This window comes from Lissotriton helveticus, chromosome 1_1, assembly GCF_964261635.1.
Source record: "Lissotriton helveticus chromosome 1_1, aLisHel1.1, whole genome shotgun sequence".
Taxonomy (NCBI): Eukaryota; Metazoa; Chordata; class Amphibia; order Caudata; family Salamandridae; genus Lissotriton; species Lissotriton helveticus.
Window position 1 is genome coordinate 1,694,993,320 of NC_136057.1, and position 24,182 is coordinate 1,695,017,501.

The window sequence follows — 24,182 nt, forward strand, 5'->3', positions numbered from 1 at the left end:
TCACAGACCCTATGCCGTCTGTTATGGTATCTACGGTCTGACTATGACTCTACATCCTGCTCCTCTTGCCTCTCCATGCACCCAAAGGCCATCAAGGAATGAGAGACCAAGCTCTTCATTGCCAGGACGAAGGATGAACACCAACGTTTAAAGTCTTCTCTACCAAGTTCCCGTTCTCCAGCTTATTCTTCACACAAGAAGAAAAGACAGCATTAGAGGAAGGAAAAGAGGAGATCTAGAGGTAAGCCCCCTATCTGATTCAACTGATGTGAAACAAACACTTTCAGAATAAACTTGTTTTGCAGATCTTTAAGAAAGGTAACCTATAGATACAGCGTTATCCAAGAGATAGCTCAATATCTGTAATGTCCACATGTAGCCCTCCAACGTAATTCAGTTTTAGCACATGTACGACAATAAAAAAGAACTAAGGAAGGCATTCCACTGGGCATCTGTTCTAAAGCATATGAGTTGAATCATGCCAGGAAGAAAACTTGTCCCACTAGCCTACACAAACCAATTCCTTGAAAGGACGTTGAGTACCAAAACAAAGTAATTTAACATGGACCAGTTTACTGAGGTGTTCACTCAGCCTCCTTTATCCATGCCAGAAAGCAATCTTCTTCCAGAGTTAACAAGATCATTTCAGCTTGATGTATCCTGGTCATTGGAGGCAAGAATAGGACTTGTAATGTATAGTGGAAGGGAAAGCCTGGATAAATCAAAAGCATGTGCCTTGGGCACTCTTACAAGAGACAAATTCTAGAAGGATAAGTTACTTACCTGTAATCCTAGTTCTCTTCCAGGTGTATCCTTATCAAAGTCATGAGAACTGAATATTCCCGCCCATGCGTGCGGACCCCGGAAAATATAAAAAAATTATATATGAAAACATATATATACAGCTCTATATATATATATATATTTATATACACATATACATTTTTGTTGTAGAAAACACAAACAATGCAGCCTTACATATACCAACTTCCAAGGCTAAACAATGCTGTGACATGTAGACTTTGCACATATACAAACAAACCAGGAAGACCAACAGGCACTTGAACTGCTTTTAATGAACAGCAGAAAAGTAGTCCTGTAAGAAGAAATAGAAGGCATTGTTAGCTCATAGGCTGCATTGTAACAGAGATAAAGTAGAAAATGAAAGCAAATGCAGAGCATCAAAAAACTGGCACCGTGCCTTTAAGGCAGCCATGACCCCTAGCTTCCCATCATGCCTCAGGGGTGACAGTTAGGTCAGTTGTTCTTTCCGGCTCCTTCAGTCAGGACCCTGGTTAATCAGCTCGTCAGTTTTTTGACTTTTCAGTCAGAAATTGTTTTACTTTTCAACTAAATCTTTATACTTTGACATTTTTCACCTGTGGAGTATTTCTTTACCTTTTTTCTTCAAGAATTTGGCGTTTTTTACCTAAAATGCCTTCCCTGTTTGATCGTTGCCCTTCCTGTGGCAAGAAGAAGGCCAAAACAGACTCCCACTCTGTCTGTATCCTTTGCCTTCCAGATTCTCATGCTCCTGAAACTCAACACTGTCAGTCTTTGTCAAGACGGACTCTCAAGGAGATGGAAAGTATTCACCGTTATGGACTCTCTGAAAAAGGTAAAGCTTCCACCTCTAGAGGCTGGTCTCCTGTGAGGCAGAAAAAGAAAAGGCCTAGATCATCTTCCTGAAGCAAGGTAACCGCCTGCTCTTCATTGGCTCGGTGCCGAGAATGCCTTCACCGGCGAAGAAAACGTTGACGATACCTCCATTGATGGCGGGCTCACCGTCGAGAGAACATCATTCATCGTCGAAGTCTTCCAGACATAGAGGTACGTCAACGACGGTTCCTCCGCCACCGTCAACCGGGCTGCGGCCGGCGGCGGGGAGTCGTTCTCCACTGATGCGGGACCGCTCAATGTAGAGACACCGCTCTCCGTTATCGCCGTATATACGGCGGTCGACGTCGAGGCACAGCCCTCCGTTGCCGTCAACCAGGCATCGGTCAAAGTCGAGGCCTAGACCATCAACGGCGTCGAAGGATTCGACGACGAATCAGATCCCTCCGTCGCAGCCATCAAGACGCTCGACGTCGAGGTAAAGATTATCAACGAGAAAAGACTCAGTGTTGAGAAAGACTCCTCCGTTGCAACCCACAAGACAGCACTCAACCTCGAGGCCAAGATCGACGACGTTGAGAGGGTCGATGTCGAGAAGGTTTTCTCCATCACCTTCCCCACGTTTGACGTCGAGACATGGTACGTTGTTGGGTACTACTCTTCCAACATCAAAGCACAAGTCTATGACTACTGAACATTGGTCGACGTCGAAGCACGCACAACCAACGCCAAGGAAGGAAATCGCCTTCATTGGACTCACGGGTCTTAGTGGCGCATTTTATGTTATCTATGTTATCTCTGTTACCTCTGTTACAATGCAGCCTATGGGCTGACAATGCCTGCTATTCCTTCTTACAGGACTACTTTTCTGCTGTTCATTAAAAGCAGTTCAAGTGCCTTTTGGTCTTCCTGGTTTGTTTATATATGAGCAAAGTCTACATTTCACAGCATTGTTTAGCCGTGGGAGTTGGTATATGTAAGGCTGCATTGTTAGTGTTTTCTACAACATTTTTTATATATAAATATATGTATATATATATATATATATATATATATAGAGTTGTATAGATATGTTTTCATATATAATTTTTATATATTTTCCGGGCTCACAGCACATGGGCGGGAATATTCAGTGCTTATGAATATTGATGAGGATCGCCTGGAAGAGTTCCAAACATGCCATATTTTCCATTGTCCAAAGTGGCAACCTGTTCATGCACATGTCCCTCAACAGGCAACTATCTGTCCCAAGTCGTCCAGCTGGAATCCCTATTTGAGAGTCAGCGAGGTCACTATGACTCAGAACTAGTATAGTATTGCTTCATTGAGAGTGTTAGATATAATTCACTCTCTCCTCTTGTTCACATAATGGATTGCTGTAGCGTGGTCCCCAGTATAACCTGACTCTGCAGCAGATTGCTTCTAGGGCTGATTTCTCTGTACTCTGACAATTCAGCAAGTAACATCACTGGAAATTTATTCTGGAAAGTCATAGACCCCTATCACTGAGGATGCACTCAGTTTGAACCCTCTTTCCTTACCCCGTTTGTCCACAGCCTCAGTGCACAGCCGCACAAACTCGGGCACAGTTGTGTTTTCTCTCTGGCACAGGGCATCCAAACGGCATCCGAATACTTGATCTGAAAAAGGTATGAAATACAGATTAGTGCCCATAAGTGACTAATATAGGGTCTAATTAAAACTTTTTCAAATATCTTCTGTGGTTGAAGTGTTGCTTGACAGTGCCTGAGTCAAAGCACTGCAAACAAATAAGTTACTTACCTGTAACTGTAGTTCTCTTGTATTGGTATCTTTCATAGATTCACATGCTTGAATCATTACCCCTCATCAAAGTGGGAGTCCCATGGTACCATATTAAAGTAGTATGTATCATTATCATATGCTATATTTGCTATGAACAATCAATTTAATAGCCTATCTATATCATTTTAAAAAATGACCAAACTTCAAACTTTAACCAATCAGCAGGCGATAGCACCCTGTAGAACACTTCCAAAAGAGGATGAGTCCCTCAGATTTTCAAGCATGAGTGGGAATAAAATAATCCAGAGCTATAAGGGGAGCCTCTCAGTAGAGGAGGGTGGGTCACATGTCAATCTATAAAAGATACCAATACTGGAGAACCACAGTTACAGGTAAGTAATTAATTTTCTTCTCCAGTATTGGATCTTTCAGAGATTCACATGCTTGAATCAGAATAGCAAGCAGTTACTTTATTTGTATACCTTATATTATAAGCACAAATAGGGGATGGTGGGTAGAAAATATATACATAACATGTTCACATGCAATTTAATATCATACATTAAAATGTGCATAAATACATAAGCAAACACATGGAACCAAAAGAGGCTCCCCTTATCGAAACAAGTGGTGTAGTAAAATCCGTCCAACCCACCATCACTGTGCTGTGCCGATTCCAGTCAATAACGCTGTGTGAATATATGCACACTCTTCCAAGTCGCAACACAACATATTTTCTCCAGTGGCATTCCTGCAAAAAAAGTAGTTGAGGTGGGAACTGCATAAGTTTAGTGTGCGCTAGTTTTCGCTGTGAGTGGTCTGGCAGCATTTGAGTGGCAGTACTGGACTGCAGCTGAAATCCATCAAGCGATGCTTGCTGTCCTGATTGGAACACCCTTACAAGTGTGTCCATATGAGACCGACAGTTGGCCAGTTTTCGTGAGTTGTTTAGTGCGAGGTAAGTAGAATTTTAAATATCGTTTGATACCTAGCATATGAAGAGACCTGTCAGCCAGTGATGTTGGATTCAGAAAGAAAGTCTAAAATATTATAGGTTCATTGAGGTGAAAATCCAAAGGAACCTTTGGAATTAATTTTGGATTCGTAGCACCAAATTGCTTGCGAGTCGCAAGAAGGGTTCTTGAGTTGAGAAAGCCTGAATCTCCTGTGCTTTCTTGGTCGAAATGAGCGCTAGTAACAAAGCGACATTCCATGTGAGAAATATGAGGTCTGCTCTGAGTATGGTTTCAAATGGACTCTTCATTAATTGAGATAGAACTAAGTTCAGGTGTCAGTCAGGGGAATGCACCCTTACTGGAGGAAAAACTCTGAACAATCCTTTCATGAACTGATTGATTATTCTGCTTGAACACAAAGAGAGAGAGAATGTGATGAGCATCTATATCTTGATATTGCTGCAAGATGTACCTTAACAGACTCATGCACCAACCGTGACTGAGCTAGCAAGAGAAGATAGGGTAGATATCTGCCAGATGATGCCTGTAGAGGATGTAGGTTTAATTTCAGGCACGATAGGCAGAAATTTTTCCTATACCATTTATATTGTTTTATCATGGCTTCCGGCCTTGCCTTGGGGAAAATATCCCTGCAGGCCTTAGGAATATTCAGATCTTTGAATTCAAGAAATTTAGCAGCAAATGGGCATAAGAGGAGAGAGGTTGGGTCAGGATGACCTGGACTTGGTTCATTGTCAAATGTTTTCTGGATGTAGGTAAGTAAATGTGGTGGGATTCCGACAGTAGGAAAAACTCCATGAACCAAGCTGCCTGGGCCACCTGGGGGCTCTCAGGATGGGGCGACATCGCTTCTATCTTGCTGAGAATCCTTAGTATTAGAGGTACTGGGGAAAAACCTAGATAGAGATCAAGGACCATCTGATCGGAAAGACATTCCCCCATGATCCTGGATGTGGATGCCAACTTTGCTTGCCCCAGAATGAGAAGATCTTATTTAGAGCTGACTGATGAAGCGCCGATTCAAGGAGGTTGTTCCTAGTTCTACTTAGCATGTCTGCTAATAGATTGCTTATAGCAGAAACATGGATGGCCCGAAGAGTTAGTCTGTGTGTTGTTAGCCAGCTCCAGACTTCCTGTGCTTCCTTAGACAGCACCAGTGATCTTGTACCTCTTTATTTGTTCATGTAGTGCATGCTGGAGATATTGTCCATGCAAACTAACACCAAAGGCCCTTCTCTCATTGGCAGGAAAGCTTAGAGACTGAGATAGAGATGGCTTTGAGCTCCAAGTGATTGAGATTTATGCTCCTCTGGAGCAGAGACAACTTTCCTTGAATTTGCAGGTTCTGCAGATGACCGCACCAGCCCTCCAGGGAGGGAGTCAATACAAAGTGAGGTATTTGAGGTATGAACATGAGTGTCTGTGACAGGTGGGAGGTCTGGGACCACCCGGCTAGAACTTCCATCATACCTGGTATGATCTACACCAGGTCCTTGAATGATCCTTCTGTTTGAATCCATTTGGTTTGTAGCTCTTCCTGTGAGGCTCTTATTTTGAGACACGCCAGAAGGATCAGATTGATTGATGAAGACATCATGCCCAGAAGCTAATTGAACAGACACACTGAAACAGTTTTATTTTTTTGGGGGGGAGGAATAGTGTGAGAGCCAGTTCCTTGACACTTTGTTGCTTGTCCTGGGATAGAGAGTCTTTGTCTTGGAGAGTATCTAGTGCTGCACCCAGGAACAGTATCTTCTTGGATGGAGTAGTTGATGGTTTTTGATGATTCACAAGGACACCTAGTATGTGAAACAACTCTAGGCAACCCTCTGTGGCCTTGGACCCTTGAAATGCTGTTGGTGCTTTTATCAGCCAGTTGTCGAGGTAGGGGAGTACCGATGACTGTCTTTCCTGAGAAAAAAATGCCACTGGGGCTGAGTATTTGGTATAAATGTGGGGAGTTGATTTGAAGCAAAACGGGAGAACTTTAATGCAATTCTTGGGATTGGAGGGGATGTGGAAGTATGCATCCTGTAAATCCAGCGCTGTCCTCTGGTGTCCCTGTCAAAGAGGGTGACCGTGCGAAAGGATTGTTTCAGTAAATACTTGTTTAATTTCCGGAGGTGTATGAAGGGTCGCCACTCCTCCATTTTTGTTTCTATAAGGAGAAAACGAGAATAGAAGCCCATTCCTTGCTGAGAATGTGGGACTTTCTCTATGGCATCTGGCGTTAGCATGTCAAGTACTTCCTTCAGAAGTACATCAAGATGAAGTGGGTGTCCTCATTTTGGTGGAGTGGTGGGCGGAATCTGGGTGAACTCTAACGTGTGACGATATGTGATGAGATATAGGACCCATTTGCCTGATATTATTTTCGACATAGATGAGAAAATTGTGGCATTTTATCTCCCATAGGATGCTGTGCTGGAGGTGGGATAAGCAGCACTAGAACATTGTCACTGTGTTCTGCCAGTGTCTCTTGAATGCAGTACCAGCCTTCTCCTTGGTGGTTCCCTGGAGTGGGCTACAGCTGGCAGTGCCCTATATGGTGGTGTTGCTAGGAAGCAGGCCTAAAGGGCAGCTGAGAGGGCTGATTAAACTGATACCTCTGGTATCCACCTCAATGGAGATAAGTGCCTCATCCACAGGCCCTTCTAAAGGGTGTATTTTCGAAATTGCAATGTGCCCAAAGATCCTGCGGTGTCAGAGTCAGAGTCCACCTTGACCCCTTGCAAGGCATCATTGACATGCTTGCCAAACAGATTGTTGCCATGGTATGGCACATCTAATATTTTTGTTTGCACCAAAGGTCTAAATGTTGTGGCCTTCAACCAACCTTGGCGTCTAAGGACCGCTGACCGTGCCAGTTGTCGGAATCCTATTGAAGCTATATCCATAGCGCAATCTATGATTTTTCATGAGAATCTTCCGCCTCCCTGCAGAATCTTTTTCGTGTATGCCCTGTTTGTCTTCCTGCAGAAATTCCATGTATCTGGCGATGTCTGACCACATATGGTGGTCATACCTGCCTAGTATTGCCAGTGTATTGGTCACCCATACAGTAGTGCCGGATGTAGTTGAGAACCTCTCCCCAGTGTTATTGAGGTATCCACTTTGCTTGTCAGGTGGGGTTATGATTGATGTGGAAGGGTCTTCTAATGACTGTGAGGCACCTGGGTGATGACCGAGTCTGATTTTAGGTGCTCAACAGAGATGGTGGTGAGTACGTAGGTGCTTTGTACTTCTTATCGTTCCTTGGCAGGACTGTTGTGACAGTGCAGAGTTTCCAATGATTGTAATTCCCCCAAGATCGAATCAAAAGACCGATTTTACCAGTTGAATGCGAGCCAGAGGTAGCTACAGAGGGATTCCGATATTTGGGCATCTTCGTAACAATGGATCAGGTGCATTTTCAGGCTCGAAACTGCAAACTCCCTTGGAACGCCTCAAGGGCAATGTACATCACTGGCATGCTCTCCCCCTCTCGCTCTTGAGTAGAGCGGCACTGGTTAAAATTATGGAGCTGCCGCAATTTTTATATGTCTTACAAAACACACCTTTCCTGGTTCCTGACTCGTACTTTAGCTCAATAGACCGTGTGGTGCATTCCCTCTTCTGGGATGGGGTCCCTCCACGGATTGCCCTCAATAAACTGACCCGTAGTTGGTACAATGGGGAAATTGCACTGCCACAAATTCAAATATACTAAAGGGCAGCCCAACTAGTAACCATAAACCAATGGGTCCACCAGCCACTATAAGAACCTGCTTAAAAAATGAATCGACTGCTCCTACAGCAGAGGGAATACCTCCATGCGCTCTATACTGAACCACAGCGAATCTCTCTCTAAGGTCCCACAGCATTGACAGTTCACCAGTGGCACTCAACCCTGTCCAAAATAGGATGGAAAAATAAAATCACCAAAGCCACACCTCTTTGGGAATTCCAATAGCTAGGTGCAACGGGAATTAGAATGGGCTTTGCCAAATGTGACTTAATATGAATTACAAGACTGGGGGACCTACACACAGGGGTAGATATGGTTTCTTTCGAACAGCTACAAAGAAAGCACGAGCTGGCCCAAACGGAGTACTTTCACTACTTACAGATCTGTCACATTATACAGACTGCGGTGCCCCGGGGATCAGACCCTGCCAGAGTAATTGCCACTGAAATATAGACTGCTTGAGGAACACTTAACTTGAAAAGCAACCTCGCTCACATACCAAAAACCTATTAACAACTTACCGGACACTCTTACCCTTAGGGACTGCTGGGGACAGGACATTACAGACTTACAAGATGAGGACTGGCCCGAAGCTCTAGCCTCCCCGAGAGAAGTGACCATCAGTGCCCGCTTCAGACTGGTACAGCTCAAGATCCTACCCAGAGCATACATCTCCTGTGTTACACATGTGAAGATGGGCAGAAGGTTAGACGCAATCTGTAACAGAAAGTGTGGGGAGCAGGGATCGTTCTACCACATAATATGGACATGCCCGGGGATTCATGACTATTGGCAGGTGGTAGTAATGTGTATGTTTAGAATTGTGGGAGAAGAGCAACACTCTTGCTCAAATGGTGACTCCTAAACGTGTGGGAGGAGACAAACTTGGGGCGAGCGGATCAAACCTGGGTTGCTATGGGTCTAATGTTGGCGAAACATAACATTTCCCGTCACTGGGTTGCTAACGCCCTGCCAACGCTCCGGGACTGGAAGAGGGATATGGACTGGTGTATGCTGGCGGAGAAGTCAGTCTATGTGAAAAGAGGGTGCCCAAGAACATGGGGGAAAATGTTGTGTAAATGGAATGAATATAGAGAGAATCCGTGTTTGGCCCCAGTGGGAGAAACAAAACACTCCTTGATTCATTCAGGGACCAATTGAAGGTAACACTGGACTATGTGAGGGCGAGGACCAAAAACCCGACTAACAAAGCCAACCTATGATTCAATGTAATAACTCTTGGTCGTGATTTTAACAACTGTAATGTAAGATGTGATTACTGCTCTGTTACAATAAAGAGATACATTAAACAAACTATTGGAATAGTTCTTGCTGCCTTTCTCTTTAAAATCATAAAGAAAACAAACCAATTGCTTGTTGTTGGAAGTTGGAAGCATTTGGCCGCTCATTCCATAAGGGTATAGAAACCACCAACACCATCTGGTGGGGAATCCACCAGTTGTGGTGTGAGAGGTGAAGGTGTCGTTATCAAATAAATGTCCTATTTATCGGGTTCAGATTGAGTATTATGAATGTTACCTTCTCCCTATCATCACCCGAGGCCGACGGGTCTATCCGAGGAAGCATGGAAATATTTAACACCGGGTCATTCTTGGGGTGGCAGGAGCATCAGAGGATACTGATGTATCGGAGATAATTTTGACCTTGCAGGATCAGAAGAGCATTTGTAGCAATCCTGTAACATGCTCTGTAGGTCTTCTACTAGAGCCAAATGGACATGATACATGCCCTCTTGAGTTGGCGGCGGAGCAGTGAAATTGCTCCACATATTCTCTAGGCCCCTCACATAGATGGACTATGTGGTGTCTCTGTTTTTTTGTTGATGACTACAGTGTTTTCGCCATCATTTGCATTGTCGACTAGGTCTCCGTCGATGAGTTGGAAGTAGACGAGGTTGCCATTATTGATGAGGGTTGTCGTCGATAATGTTTGTCGTTGATGAGGCCATCGTCATCGAAGAGGCATTTGGCGATGAGGTTATCATGGGGAGGCCTTAGTAGACGAGGTCGTCGTAGACAAGGTTATCGTAGAAGAGGCCGTTGTAGATGAGACCGTAGTTGACGAGGTTAACAGAGACAAGGCCATCGTAGACAAAACCGTCATCAACAAGGTTATCATAGACGAGGCCGCCGGAGACGAGGCCATCATAGATGATACTGTCATCAACAAGGCTATCGTTTATGTGGCAGCAATAGACGACGTGCCATATTGTCAGGTTATATTTCACTGTGACTGGTTCTGAAAAGGATTTCCTTGATGTAATGTCAGGGATGAAGATGGAGTTGTGTGCTCTGATCTAGCCTCTGAGGAGTTTTTCCATTTTCTCTATATGAGAAGTGCCTTTGAACCCTTGACCTTCCTGAATCTTACATCTCACCTCCATGGCACTCAACCTTCATCTCCCTGGCACTCAACCTTCACCTCCGTGGCACTAGCTCTTCACCCCCCCCTGGCCTGGCAGCTACCCCTCACCCCTGGCACTCCTACTTCCCCCTTCTCGGCACTCACCCTTCCCCTCCATGGCACTCACCCTTAACCCTCCTGACTCATACGTCTCATCTCCCTAGCACTCACTCCTCACCCCTCTCGCACTCACCCTTCACCCCCATGGCCTGACAGTCACCCTTGTCCCTCCTGGCATTCACTCCTCACCTACCTGCCACTCACCCTTGACCCTCCTTGCTTGAATCAGAATAGCAAGCAGTTACTGTATTTGTATACCTTATATTATAAGCACAAATAGGGGATGGCGGGTAGAAAATATATACATAACATGTTCACATGCAATTTAATATCATACATTAAAATGAGCATAAATACATAAGCAAACACATGGAACCGAAAGAGGCTCCCCTTATCGAAACAAGTGGTGTAGTAAAATCCGTCCAACCCACCATCACTGTGCTGTGCCGATTCCAGGCAATAACGCTGTGTGAATATATGCACACTCTTCCAAGTCGCAACACAACATATTTTCTCCAGTGGCATTCCTGCAAAAAAAGTAGTTGAGGTGGGAACTGCATAAGTTTAGTGTGCGCTGGTTTTCGCTGTGAGTGGTCTGGCAGCATTTGAGTGGCAGTACTGGACTGCAGCTGAAATCCATCAAGCGATGCTTGCTGTCCTGATTGGAACACCCTTACAAGTGTGTCCATATGAGACCGACAGTTGGCCAGTTTTCGTGAGTTGTTTAGTGCGAGGTAAGTAGAATTTTAAATATTGTTTGATACCTAGCATATGAATAGACCTGTCAGCCAGTGATGTTGGATTCAGAAAGAAAGTCTAAAATATTATAGGTTCATTGAGGTGAAAATCCAAAGGAACCTTTGGAATTAATTTTGGATTTGTAGCACCAAATTGCTTGCGAGTCGCAAGAAGGTTCTTGAGTTGAGAAAGCCTGAATCTCCCGTGCTTTCTTGGTCGAAATGAGCGCTAGTAACAAAGCGACCTTCCATGTGAGAAATATGAGGTCTGCTCTGAGTATGGTTTCAAATGGACTCTTCATTAATTGAGATAGAACTAAGTTCAGGTGTCAGTCAGGGGAATGCACCCTTACTGGAGGAAAAACTCTGAACAATCCTTTCATGAACTGATTGATTATTCTGCTTGAACACAAAGAGAAAGAATGTGATGAGCATCTATATCTTGATATTACTACAAGATGTACCTTAACAGACTCATGCACCAACCGTGACTGAGCTAGCAAGAGGAGATAGGGTAGTTATCTGCCAGATGATGCCTGTAGAGGATGTAGGTTTAATTTCAGGCACGATAGGCAGAAATTTTTCTTATACCATTTATATTGTTTTATTATGGCTTTCGGCCTTGCCTTGGGGAAAATATCCCTGCAGGCCTTAGGAATATTCAGATCTTTGAATTCAAGAAATTTAGCAGCAAATGGGCATAAGAGGAGAGAGGTTGGGTCAGGATGACCTGGACTTGGTTCATCGTCAAATGTTTTCTGGATGTAGGTAGGTAAATGTGGTGGGATTCCGACAGTAGGAAAAACTCCATGAACCAATGCTGCCTGGGCCACCTGGGGGCTCTCAGGATGGGGCGACATCGCTTCTATCTTGCTGAGAATCCTTAGTATTAGAGGTACTGGGGAAAAACCTAGATATAGATCCAGGACCATCTGATCGAAAAGACATTCCCCCATGATCCTGGATGTGGATGCCAACTTTGCTTGCCCCAGAATGAGAAGATCTTATTTAGAGCTGACTGATGAAGCGCCGATTCAAGGAGGTTGTTCCTAGTTCTACTTAGCATGTCTCCTAATAGATTGCTTATACCAGAAACATAGATGGCCCGAAGAGTTAGTCTGTGTGTTGTTAGCCAGCTCCAGACTTCCTGTGCTTCCTTAGACAGCACCAGTGATCTTGTACCTCTTTATTTGTTCATGTAGTGCATGCTGGAGATATTGTCCATGCAAACTAACACCAAAGGCCCTGCTCTCATTGGCAGGAAAGCTTAGAGACTGAGATACAGATGGCTTTGAGCTCCAAGTGATTGAGATTTATGCTCCTCTGGAGCAGAGACAACTTTCCTTGAATTTGCAGGTTCTGCAGATGACCGCCCCAGCCCTCCAGGGAGGGAGTCAATACAAAGTGAGGTATTTGAGGTATGAACATGAGTGTCTGTGACAGGTGGGAGGTCTGGGACCACCCAGCTAGAACTTCCATCATACCTGGTATGATCTACACCAGGTCCTTGAATGATCCTTCTGTTTGAATCCATTTGGTTTGTAGCTCTTCCTGTGAGGCTCTTATTTTGAGACACGCCAGAAGGATCAGATTGATTGATGAAGACATCATGCCTAGAAGCTAATTGAACAGACACACTGAAACAGTTTTATTTTTTTTGGGGGGGGGGGGAATAGTGTGAGAGCCAGTTCCTTGACACTTTGTTGCTTGTCCTGGGATAGAGAGTCTTTGTCTTGGAGAGTATCTAGTGCTGCACCCAGGAACAGTATCTTCTTGGATGGAGTAGTTGATGGTTTTTGATAATTCACAAGGACACCTAGTATGTGAAACAACTCTAGGCAACCCTCTGTGGCCTTGGACACTTGAAATGCTGTTGGTGCTTTTATCAGCCAGTTGTCGAGGTAGGGGAGTACCGATGACTGTCTTTCCTGAGAAAAAAATGCCACTGGGGCTGAGTATTTGGTATAAATGTGGGGAGTTGATTTGAAGCAAAATGGGAGAACTTTAATGCAATTCTTGAGATTGGAGGGGATGTGGAAGTATGCATCCTGTAAATCCAGCGCTGTCCTCTGGTGTCCCTGTCAAAGAGGGTGACCGTGCAAAAGGATTGTTTCAGTAAATACTTGTTTAATTTCCGGAGGTGTATGATGGGTCGCCACTCCCCCATTTTTGTTTCTATAAGGAGAAAACGAGAATAGAAGCCCATTCCTTGCGGAGAATGTGGGACTTTCTCTATGGCATCTGGCGTTAGCATGTCAAGTACTTCCTTCAGAAGTAGATCAAGATGAAGTGGGTGTCCTCATTTTGGTGGAGTGGTGGGCGGAATCTGGGTGAACTCTAACGTGTGACTATATGTGATGAGATATAGGACCCATTTGCTTGATATTATTTTCGACATAGATGAGAAAATTGAGGCATTTTATCTCCCATAGGATGCTGTGCTGGAGGTGGGATAAGCAGCACTAGAACATTGTCACTGTGTTCTGCCAGTGTCTCTTGAATGCAGTACCAGCCTTCTCCTTGGTGGTTCCCTGGAGTGGGCTACAGCTGGCAGTGCCCTATATGGTGGTGTTGCTAGGAAGCAGGCCTAAAGGGCAGCTGAGAGGGCTGATTAAACTGATACCTCTGGTATCCACCTCAATGGAGATAAGTGCCTCGTCCACAGGCCCTTCTAAAGGGTGTATTTTCGAAATTGCAATGTGCCCAAAGATCCTGCGGTGTCAGCGTCAGAGTCCACCTTGACCCCTTGCAAGGCATCATTGACATGCTTGCCAAACAGAGTGTAGCCATGGTATGGCACATCTAATATTTTTGTTTGCACCAAAGGTCTAAATGTTGTGGCCTTCAACCAACCTTGGCGTCTAAGGACCGCTGACCGTGCCAGTTGTCGGAATCCTATTGAAGCTATATCCGTAGCGCAATCTATGATTTTTCATGAGAATCTTCCGCCTCCCTGCAGAATCTTTTTCGTGAATGCCCTGTTTGTCTTCCTGCAGAAATTCCGTGTATCTGGCGATGTCTGACCACATATGGTGATCATACCTGCCTAGTATTGCCAGTGTATTGGTCACCCATACAGTAGTGCCGGATATAGTTGAGAACCTCTCCCCAGTGTTATTGAGGTGCCCACTTTGCTTGTCAGGTGGGGTTATGATTGATGTGGAAGGGTCTTCTAATGACTGTGAGGCACCTGGGTGATGACCGAGTCTGATTTGTGGTGCTCAACAGAGATGGTGGTGAGTACGTAGATGCTTTGTACTTCTTATTGATCCTTGGCAGGACTGTTGTGACAGTGCAGAGTTTCCAATGATTGTAATTCCCCCAAGATATAATCAAAAGACCGATTTTACCAGTTGAATGCGAGCCAGAGGTAGCTACAGAGGGATTCCAATATTTGTGCATCTTCGTAAAAATGGATCAGGTGCATTTTCAGGCTCGAAATCTGCAAACTCCCTTGGAACGCCTCAAGGGCAATGTACATCACTGGCATGCCCTCCCCCTCTCGCTCTTGAGTAGAGCGGCACTGTTTAAAATTATGGAACTGCCGCAATTTTTATATGTCTTACAAAACACACCTTTCCTGGTTCCTGACTCGTATTTAGCTCAATAGACCGTGTGGTGCATTCCCTCTTCCGGGATGGGGTCCCTCCACGGATTGCCCTCAATAAACTGACCCGTAGGTGGTACAATGGGGAAATTGCACTGCCACGTATTCAAATATACTACAGGGCAGCCCAACTAGTAACCATAAACCAATGGGTCCACCAACCACTATAAGAGCCTGCTTAAAAAATGAATCGACTGCTCCTACAGCCGAGGGAATACCTCCATGTGCTCTATACTGAACCACAGCGAATCTCTCTCTAAGGTCCCACAGCATTGACAGTTCACCAGTGGCACTCAACCCTGTCCAAAATAGGATGGAAAAATAAAATCACCAAAGCCACACCTCTTTGGTAATTCCAATAACTAGGTGCAACGGGAATTAGAATGGGCTTTGACAAATGTGACTTAATATGAATTACAAGACTGGGGGACCTACACATGGGGGTAGATATGGTTTCTTTCGAACAGCTACAAAAAAAGCACGAGCTGGCCCAAACGGAGTACTTCCACTACCTACAGATCTGTCACATTATACAGACTGCGGTGCCCCGGGGATCAGACCCTGCCAGAGTAATTGCCACTGAAATATAGACTGCTTGAGGAACACTTAACTTGAAAAGCAATCTCGCTCACATACCAAAAACCTATTAACAACTTACCGGACACTCTTACCCTTAGGGACTGCTGGGGACAGGACATTACAGACCTACAAGATGAGGACTGGCCCGAAGCTCTAGCCTCTCCGAGAGAAGTGACCATCAGTGCCCGCTTCAGACTGGTACAGCTCAAGATCCTACCCAGAGCATACATCTCCTGTGTTACACACGTGAAGATGGGCAGAAGGTTAGACGCAATCTGCAACAGAAAGTGTGGGGAGCAGGGATCGTTCTACCACATAATATGGACATGCCCGGGGATTCATGACTATTGGCAGGTGGTAGTAATGTGTATGTCTAGAATGGTGGGAGAAGAGCAACACTCTTGCTCAAATGGTGACTCCTAAACGTGTGGGAGGAGACAAACTTGGGGCGAGCGGATCAAACCTGGGTTGCTATGGGTCTAATGTTGGCGAAACATAACATTTCCCGTCACTGGGTTGCTAACGCCCTGCCAACGCTCCTGGACTGGAAGAGGGATATGGACTGGTGTATGCTGGCGGAGAAGTCAGTCTATGTGAAAAGAGGGTGCCCAAGAACATGGGGGAAAATTTTGTGTAAATGGAATGAATATAAAGAGAATCCGTGTTTGGCCCCAGTGGGAGAAACAAAACACTCCTTGATTCATTCAGGGACCAATTGAAGGTAACACTGGACTATGTGAGGGCGAGGACCAAAAACCCGACTAACAAAGCCAACCTATGATTCAATGTAATAACTCTTGGTCGTGATTTTAACAACTGTAATGTAAGATGTGATTACTGCTCTGTTACAATAAAGAGATACATTAAACAAACTATTGGAATAGTTCTTGCAGCCTTTCTCTTTAAAATCATAAAGAAAACAAACCGATTGCTTGTTGTTGGAAGTTGGAAGCATTTGACCGCTCCTTCCATAAGGGTATAGAAACCACCAACACCATCTGGTGGGGAATCGACCAGTTGTGGTGTGGGAGGTGAAGGTGTCGTTATCAAATAAATGTCCTATTTATCGGGTTCAGATTGAGTATTATGAATGTTACCTTCTCCCTATCATCACCCGAGGCCGACGGGTCTATCCGAGGAAGCATGGAAATATTTAACACCGGGTCATTCTTGGGGTGGCAGGAGCATCAGAGGATACTGATGTATCGGAGATAATTTTGACCTTTCAGGATCAGGAGAGCATTTGTAGCAATCCTGTAACATGCTCTGTAGGTCTTCTACTAGAGCCAAATGGACATGATACATGCCCTCTTGAGTTGGCGGCGGAGCAGTGAAATTGCTCCACATATTCTCTAGGCCCCTCCATGGATGGACTATGTGGTGTCTCTGTTTTTTTGTTGATGACTGCAGTGTTTTCGCCATCATTTGCATTGTCGACTAGGTCTCCGTCGATGAGTTGGAAGTAGACGAGGTTGCCATTATTGATGAGGTTTGTCGTCGATAATGTTTGTCGTTGATGAGGCCATCGTCATCGAAGAGGCAGTTGGCGATGAGGTTATCATGGGGAGGCCTTAGTAGACGAGGTTGTCGTAGACAAGGTTATCGTAGAAGAGGCCGTTGTAGATGAGACCGTAGTTGACGAGGTTAACAGAGACAAGGCCATCGTAGACAAAACCGTCATCAACAAGGTTATCATAGACGAGGCCGCCGGAGACGAGGCCATCATAGATGATACTGTCATCAACAAGGCTATCGTTTATGTGGCAGCAATAGACGACGTGCCATATTGTCAGGTTATATTTCACTGTGACTGGTTCTGAAAAGGATTTCCCTGATGTAATGTCAGGGATGAAGATGGAGTTGTGGGCTCTGATCTTGCCTCTGAGGAGTTTTTCCATTTTCTCTATATGAGAAGTGCCTTTGAACCCTTGACCTTCCTGACTCTTACATCTCACCTCCATGGCACTCAACCTTCATATCCCTGGCACTCAACCTTCACCTCCGTGGCACTAGCTCTTCACCCCCCTGACCTGGCAGCTACCCCTCACCCCTGGCACTCATACTTCCCCCTTCTCGGCACTCACCCTTCCCCTCCATGGCACTCACCCTTAACCCTCCTGACTCATACGTCTCATCTCCCTAGCACTCACTCCTCACCCCTCTCGTACTCACCCTTCACCCCCATGGCCTGACAGTCACCCTTGTCCCTCCTGGCATTCACTCCTCACCTACCTGCCACTCACCCTTGATCCTCCTTGGCACTAGCCTGGTTTCCCCCAAGAATAAAAAATAACAAGCACTGGCACAGCCAATAAGTCTCGCCTTTGGAACCTTATAAGTGTTTAGCCATGCAACAATTGATGTAGTTGCACCAAGGAGATTGTTCTGCATAACCAAATACTTAGAAGGTCCCAAAAGCGAGTCCTATTGACTATGCCAATGCTTGTTTCTGCTGTTTTTGACATGTTAGTGCCAGGGTCAGAGAAACAAAACAGGAATTATAATCTTGGATGATCCAAAATAAGTAATAGTTGAAGAAAGTGAGCAGAGCTCAAAGAGACTCCCTTTCACACAATGTGCGGTCGAACATCGCAGGGACGCTGCCTCTCTTGGGAGTGTTCTACAGGGTGCTATCGCCTGACTGGTTAAAGTTTATAATTTGGTCATTTTTTTTTTAAAGGCCATAGACAGGCTATTAAAGTGTATGTTCATTGCCAATATAGCCTATGATAATGACACATACTGCTTTACAGTGGTACCATGGGACTGCTATTTCGATGACAGGGAATGATTCAAGCATGTGAATCTATGAAACATCCAATACTGGAGAAACCTAGATATGTAATATTTATGTCAACATATAATCAAGAGTGCAAAGATCCGCTGGGCACTCACCTTGACACTAGTACCCATTATTTTGATACTAATAAGACCTTTCCTTGGTGTTATTCTTTGATATAATTTCTCGTATTAATACACAAAATGGAAAAACCTATTAGCCCACCATTGTGAAGGCCAACTCTATACAATATTGTTTACACAGAAAATATGTTGGTACTTTGGTAGACATCGCTGTACCACAGTTTGGCTAATAAGTCAAACAACATGCATGTACTCAATGGTTTCATTTCCAAATTCCTCCTTGTTGGAAAAAGGGGATGGAAGAAAAGTAGAAACTGTATAAAGAGTCATATTTTCCAATCTCAGAATCCTCCACAAACTGCTTTCATTCCGACCCGCAACTCCAGAAGTGAAAAAACATCAACAACACAGTTTAGCATATGTCTGGTTGAATCTCTAGCTTCCCATATGCCCCTCAAGTGCAATATTCTGATGAAGTCTCCTCTTACTTCTGTATCTTGCTGATCATCATCAGCCAGGAGCTAACCATGGGGGTCAGATCCCGCTTCAGTACCCATTTGTTAGTCGCCTCTGTGACACTTAGACTAGGCTGGGCTGGCAGGGGGACCAGAAGTCAATCACCTTCCAAGCCTATTCATAACCAGGGGACTTCTACAATAAGGACCCCAGCGGACGAGGAAGATCTCTGCTTTCACCAGTAACTGTGGGTGCCTCCTTCCCACCAGGTTTTTGGCAATATCAAATAAATCATCGCATTAAGGAAAAGACTGAGTGGCAGGGCTTGTCTCAGAGCAGAGTATTCAAACTTTGCTTATAATTGAGTTTTATGTTCAAGGTTAATGTCCTTACTTCAAGGTGACTGTGTGCCTTTTTGAGGTGGTTCATGTCTTTATTTCAAGGAGGCTGGTATATCTTTTTGAAAGGATTCATGCCCTACCTTTGATGAGCCCCTTCTCCTGCAAAGCCTGCAGTGGTGGTCGCTTCGTGATAAATCTTCTCAATCTGTTCTTCACCCGCTTCTTATCGGAATTTTCTTGGCCTGAGAGTGTTCGATATACTAAGAGGTTGAAAAATAGGACAAAAAGATCAACAAATGAATGTAACATCAAATAGCCTTTCTAGGTTGCAAAGCACACAGCGGTTGCTAGACTATCCTACAGATGACCAGAAACAGTGGATAGTAACAGAAGAAGAAATCAGTCATCCTTATAAACTTTTAGCATTCATTACTGAATCCAGCAATTCATAAAAATCTAAATATGTTATAAATTTCACATACAATTAAAGCAGATCAAAGGATATTTATCAAATTGCAGAGCAACATTTCTAAACCATTCATTTCTGTTATAAATGAATCTTTATCAGGAATAAGAAAAATCTCAAAATCCAAGGGAGAGGTATTCCCTAGTCCAGTTTGGAAAGCTCCAATCTCCGTGATGTCCCAGATTCCAACTGCACCATTCAGAATACTAAAATCACCTCAAGCTAAAAGTCCCATCATTAGGAAAAGAAGACCTAAGTGAAATTTTGCTTACACCCGCATAATCCTCCATAATTTCTGGCATTTTGTGTTACCCTGTATCAGGCAAAATGCCTGGGACTATGCCATTATTTCAAGCTAGGTAACTGAGATATAATTCGGACACAAATCCTATCGCTGAAGCATTGGAAGAACGTGAAAGAAAGAAAAAGAAAGGACTTTTTTCAAATTATTCACAATTCTGAGCTATATTTTTGCAGAAAATGCGTCATCGAATCGAAACTCTTGCCCAGCATTTGCTCACCGTTGCTGTTATCCAGGAGGCTCACACCAGGAGGAGACTTTGTTTGCTTTTAATCCCAGTGTCGTGGAGACAGTTCCCCGGTAAAAAGACCTTGGCCGCTCTAGCCCTCCTCCCCAGAAGTCGCGGACCGCGTACTGCCACCTACAACATCCAGAAGGCAGTGCGGTCCCGCGAGAGCAGCGGAGGGGGCGGAGCCAACCAGCCCACATAATCCGAGCAGGGCTCCAGCGGCGCGGGACGCCGTAGAAACTCTAGCCCATCATTTGCTCACCGTTGCTGTTATCCAGGAGGCTCACACCGGGAGGAGACTTTGTTTGCTTTTAATCCCAGTGTCGTGGAGACAGTTCCCCCGCAAAAAGACCTTGGCCGCTCTAGCCCTCCTTCCCAGAAGTCGCGGACCGCGTACTGCCGCCTACAACATCCAGAAGGCAGTGCGGTCCCGCGAGAGGAGCGGAGGGGGCGGAGCGAACCAGCCCACATAACCGGAGCGGGGCTCCCACGGCGCGGGATGCCGTAGAAACTCTTGCCCAGCATTTGCTCACCGTTGCTGTTATCCAGGAGGCTCACACCAGGAGGAGACTTTGTTTGCTTTCAATCCCAGTGTCATGGAGACAGTTCCCCCGCAAAAAGACCTTGGCCGCTCTAGCCCTCCTCCCCAGAAGTCACGGACCGCGTACTGCCACCTACAACATCCAGAAGGCAGCGCGGTCCCGTGGGAGAAGCGGAGGGGGCGGAGCCAACCAGCCCACATAATCCAAGCGAGGCTCCAGCGGCGTGGGACGCCGTAGAAACTCTTGCCCAGCATTTGCTCACCGTTGCTGTTATCCAGGAGGCTCACACCAGGAGGAGACTTTGTTTGCTTTTAATCCAGTGTCGTGGAGACAGTTCCCCCGCAAAAAGACCTTGGCCGCTCTAGCCCTCCTCCCCAGAAGTCGCGGACCGTGTACTGCCGCCTACAACATCCTGAAGGCAGTGCGGTCCCGCGAGTGGAGCGGAGGGGGCGGAGCCAACCAGCCCACATAATCCGAGCGGGGCTCCCGCGGTGCGGGACGTGCGCGGGCTTGCCCGGGCGACCGTATGAGGCCAGGCTGGGCTTATCCTCTTGGTTTTGTCATTTATTATTCGTATTTAGATCTATTTAAGAGCTTTTGCTACAATTGGCTCGATATAGATTGTGGCTCTTATCTCCTCCCCTCTCTTTCTGATTGGAATTGATTACTAAGGTCAGCCTGTCGTTTAAGGCATGGGGAAAAGGAAGCTATTGAGCCCCAAACCTCCCCTTGGTAATAAGCTAATAGCTGATTCCCAGCAAACTTTATTGAATTATGTTACGGGGCGGTGGGGGTCCTAGACAAACAGATTTCCTCAGTCGAAGAATCAATAGAGGGAACTTCCTCTAGGCTGAGTCTGAACCTGGCTCAGCCAGTCGAAGTCACTCAGTCAGAACCAACCAATACTGTTGAAAGGGTATATAATGGTTGTATTCAGGATGGTTCTGACAAAATATTACTTACTGATGGTGACTCTCCAACTCAACCCCCTTAAAAAAAATCCAAGAACACCCGTCCTCTCGACCAACAAATTACCATTCATGCCGATGCTTTGGCTTCACCTAGTGCAAGAAAATCTGCAAAATGCACCCCGCTTGGGAAAAAATGGGCAGGACTTAACAAAGGACAAGTGAAGCGTAAAGTCGAACCGACAACAAAATCATCAACCCAATCTGATATTAAGACTTTAACCTTTCTGGTGGAAAGATTAGACCTCTATTTGAGGGCCAGGCTGGACCAATTATCGTCCAGACTGACCACCATTGAGGATCTGATTTCTAGTAAGCAAAATCAAGGGTCAGTGGCAACTCAGAGTTTGAATAGTCAAGCTACTGTGGGTAGGGGCGCCGTCAACAATGCTGGGAATTTAACCCACATATTGACAGGGGTCACGGACAACCAGGGGGAGGGGGCAGCCATAGCCAGAAACCTCTCTAAGCAAAATCGTTTTACAATTAATTCTGGAAATCAGGGACAACAAGAGAAATCACATCACTTCCCAAAAACATCAGAAGGTGATAAAGTTGGAATTTTTAAAAAAACCCTCTGGGAATGTTACCCCATTCGCAAACAACTTTTCTCCACCAAACTGAACAACAAGTACGTTCTAAATCCTCTTATTTTAGGGATTTCTCTGCACCAGGTAGCCATCTTGACCTCCCTCCAGCAGCCACCCCTTACATCATTGTGTTAGGTAACATTCCTAAAAAGAAGGACTCTAAAGAGGAATCATGGTTATCCCTTAGAAACAAATCCCTACATTGGGTAGGTAGTAGGGTAGGAATTAATGACCATGTGTTCCGGGAGTTTAAGATGGTGAGAAGGGTTCAGTGGGTGGGACACCGCAAAAAAATGTTAACAGGAGATTGTATAGTGCTGACATTCGGCTCTTCATTATTAGTCAATGAAATCCTGGGAAGGGCGTGAACCACTTCGTAGATGCAGTAGGGATAAATATACTACCGTTAGGTTATTTTACTCCCCTATACAAAGTCATCAAAGCGCCCCTAATACAACAAGTACATTCTCTCATTATAGCCGAACGCAGCCCATCCCGCTATATAATAGACTAGCAGCCCGTCCCGACGTTGTCCGGGTATGAAATAGAATGTGTGTAATGTGTGTATTTGGCAAGGGCAATTTATTTTAAAATCTCGCGGTAGACAACATTTTTTGTTTCATTAGAATAGGGACGGAGAAGGCCCAGCTGCAGCCCTGGTTGATGTTAGCAGGTGCGTGTAATGTCGTTGAATGAGAGAGTTATCAGCTGTGGGTAAATCCGTTTAATGAGAGAGTTGAGTGACAGCAAGTAGGAGAGGCTGCAGTAATTGTCCCCGCAGACACGCTCATTTGCGTGTTCCCCCGATTGAGGCCCAGATGCAGGCCTGTTTGATGTTAGCAGGCGCGTGTTCCCCCGCTTGAGGCCCAGCTGCAGCCCTGGTTGATGTTATCAGGCGTGTGTAATTAGTGTACTGATCCGCCGTCTGAGCCCGGCTAGAGCCCTGGTTGATGGTAGCAGGCCCGTGTAATTTCGTTGAATGAGAGAATTCAGTAACAGCGCGCAGGAGAGGCTGCAGTAACGTTACTTACCAGGCCTCCAGGGGAACGCGTTTGTCACGCCCCCAGCACACGGCCACAGCAGACAATCTTCTGATTAATGTACGACCCACATGGCATGAAGGGCGGAACGTAGCACACGCCCCCAACGTTTTCTCACGCCCCTAGCGTGCCCCTTGATGCTGCGCAATTGCGTTCACATGGCATGAAGGCCGGACACATGCCCCCCAGCGTTTCTCATGCCCCCAGCGTGCCCCTTGATGCTGCGCAGCAACGTAATTGGCGCTTGTATGTATGACTCACATGGCATCAAGGGCGGACACACGCCCCCAGCGTTTGTCACACCCCCAGCACATGCCCACAGCCCACGATGTGATGGCTGTACCACACACCCCCAGCGTTAGTCACGCCCCTAGCCCACGCCCACAGCACAACGCAGACACGCCCACAAGGGACTACTTTGCTGGCCCGGTTCTTTTACCTTTTAAATGTATAGAGGAATTGGCCTAACGGCTAAGGCGCTCGACCTCGGATCTGGGGATCTGGGTTCGAGTCTTGGTAACGACGCCAAACATCCTGTGATTCTGGGCAAATCACTTAATCTCCCCGTGCCTAACAAAAATGAATGTGTGTCCCCATGTAACGTAACTGGTGCTATGTAAAGCGCTCTGAACCTTGATTCAGTTCGGGTCAAGTTCGCGCTATATAAAACTCTGCAAAAAAAAAAAATGGTGGCCGTCTGCATAGCCTATGTCCTTCTGCTGCAACTGCCCTTTCCAATGCTGTATTGGGTGTTGTGATTGGTGCTGTGGTTACTGAGATTACCCGCCTCAAAGGTTTGGGCTCTCTCTTTATAATATTAGTATGGATTTAATCCGCTCTCAGGTCTGGAACACAATGATTGACTGGATGATGGGGATCCCATTATATAGGGACT

The 24,182-nt window shown here is 45.5% G+C and overlaps 1 protein-coding gene across 3 annotated transcripts in view; it reads right to left on the reverse strand.

Moving 5' to 3' along the window:
* The window catches only part of ARHGAP9 (Rho GTPase activating protein 9), a 744,735-nt gene that overhangs the window by 212,024 nt on the left and 508,529 nt on the right, over window positions 1–24,182 (reverse strand). For all 3 annotated transcript variants that reach the window (XM_078688987.1, XM_078688988.1, XM_078688989.1), the window contains 2 exons: window positions 19,292–19,411; window positions 3,159–3,257 (listed from right to left, as the gene is read on the reverse strand). In XM_078688987.1, coding sequence (XP_078545113.1) covers window positions 3,159–3,257; window positions 19,292–19,411 — 219 coding nt within the window. The remainder of the gene's footprint in view (window positions 1–3,158; window positions 3,258–19,291; window positions 19,412–24,182) is intronic.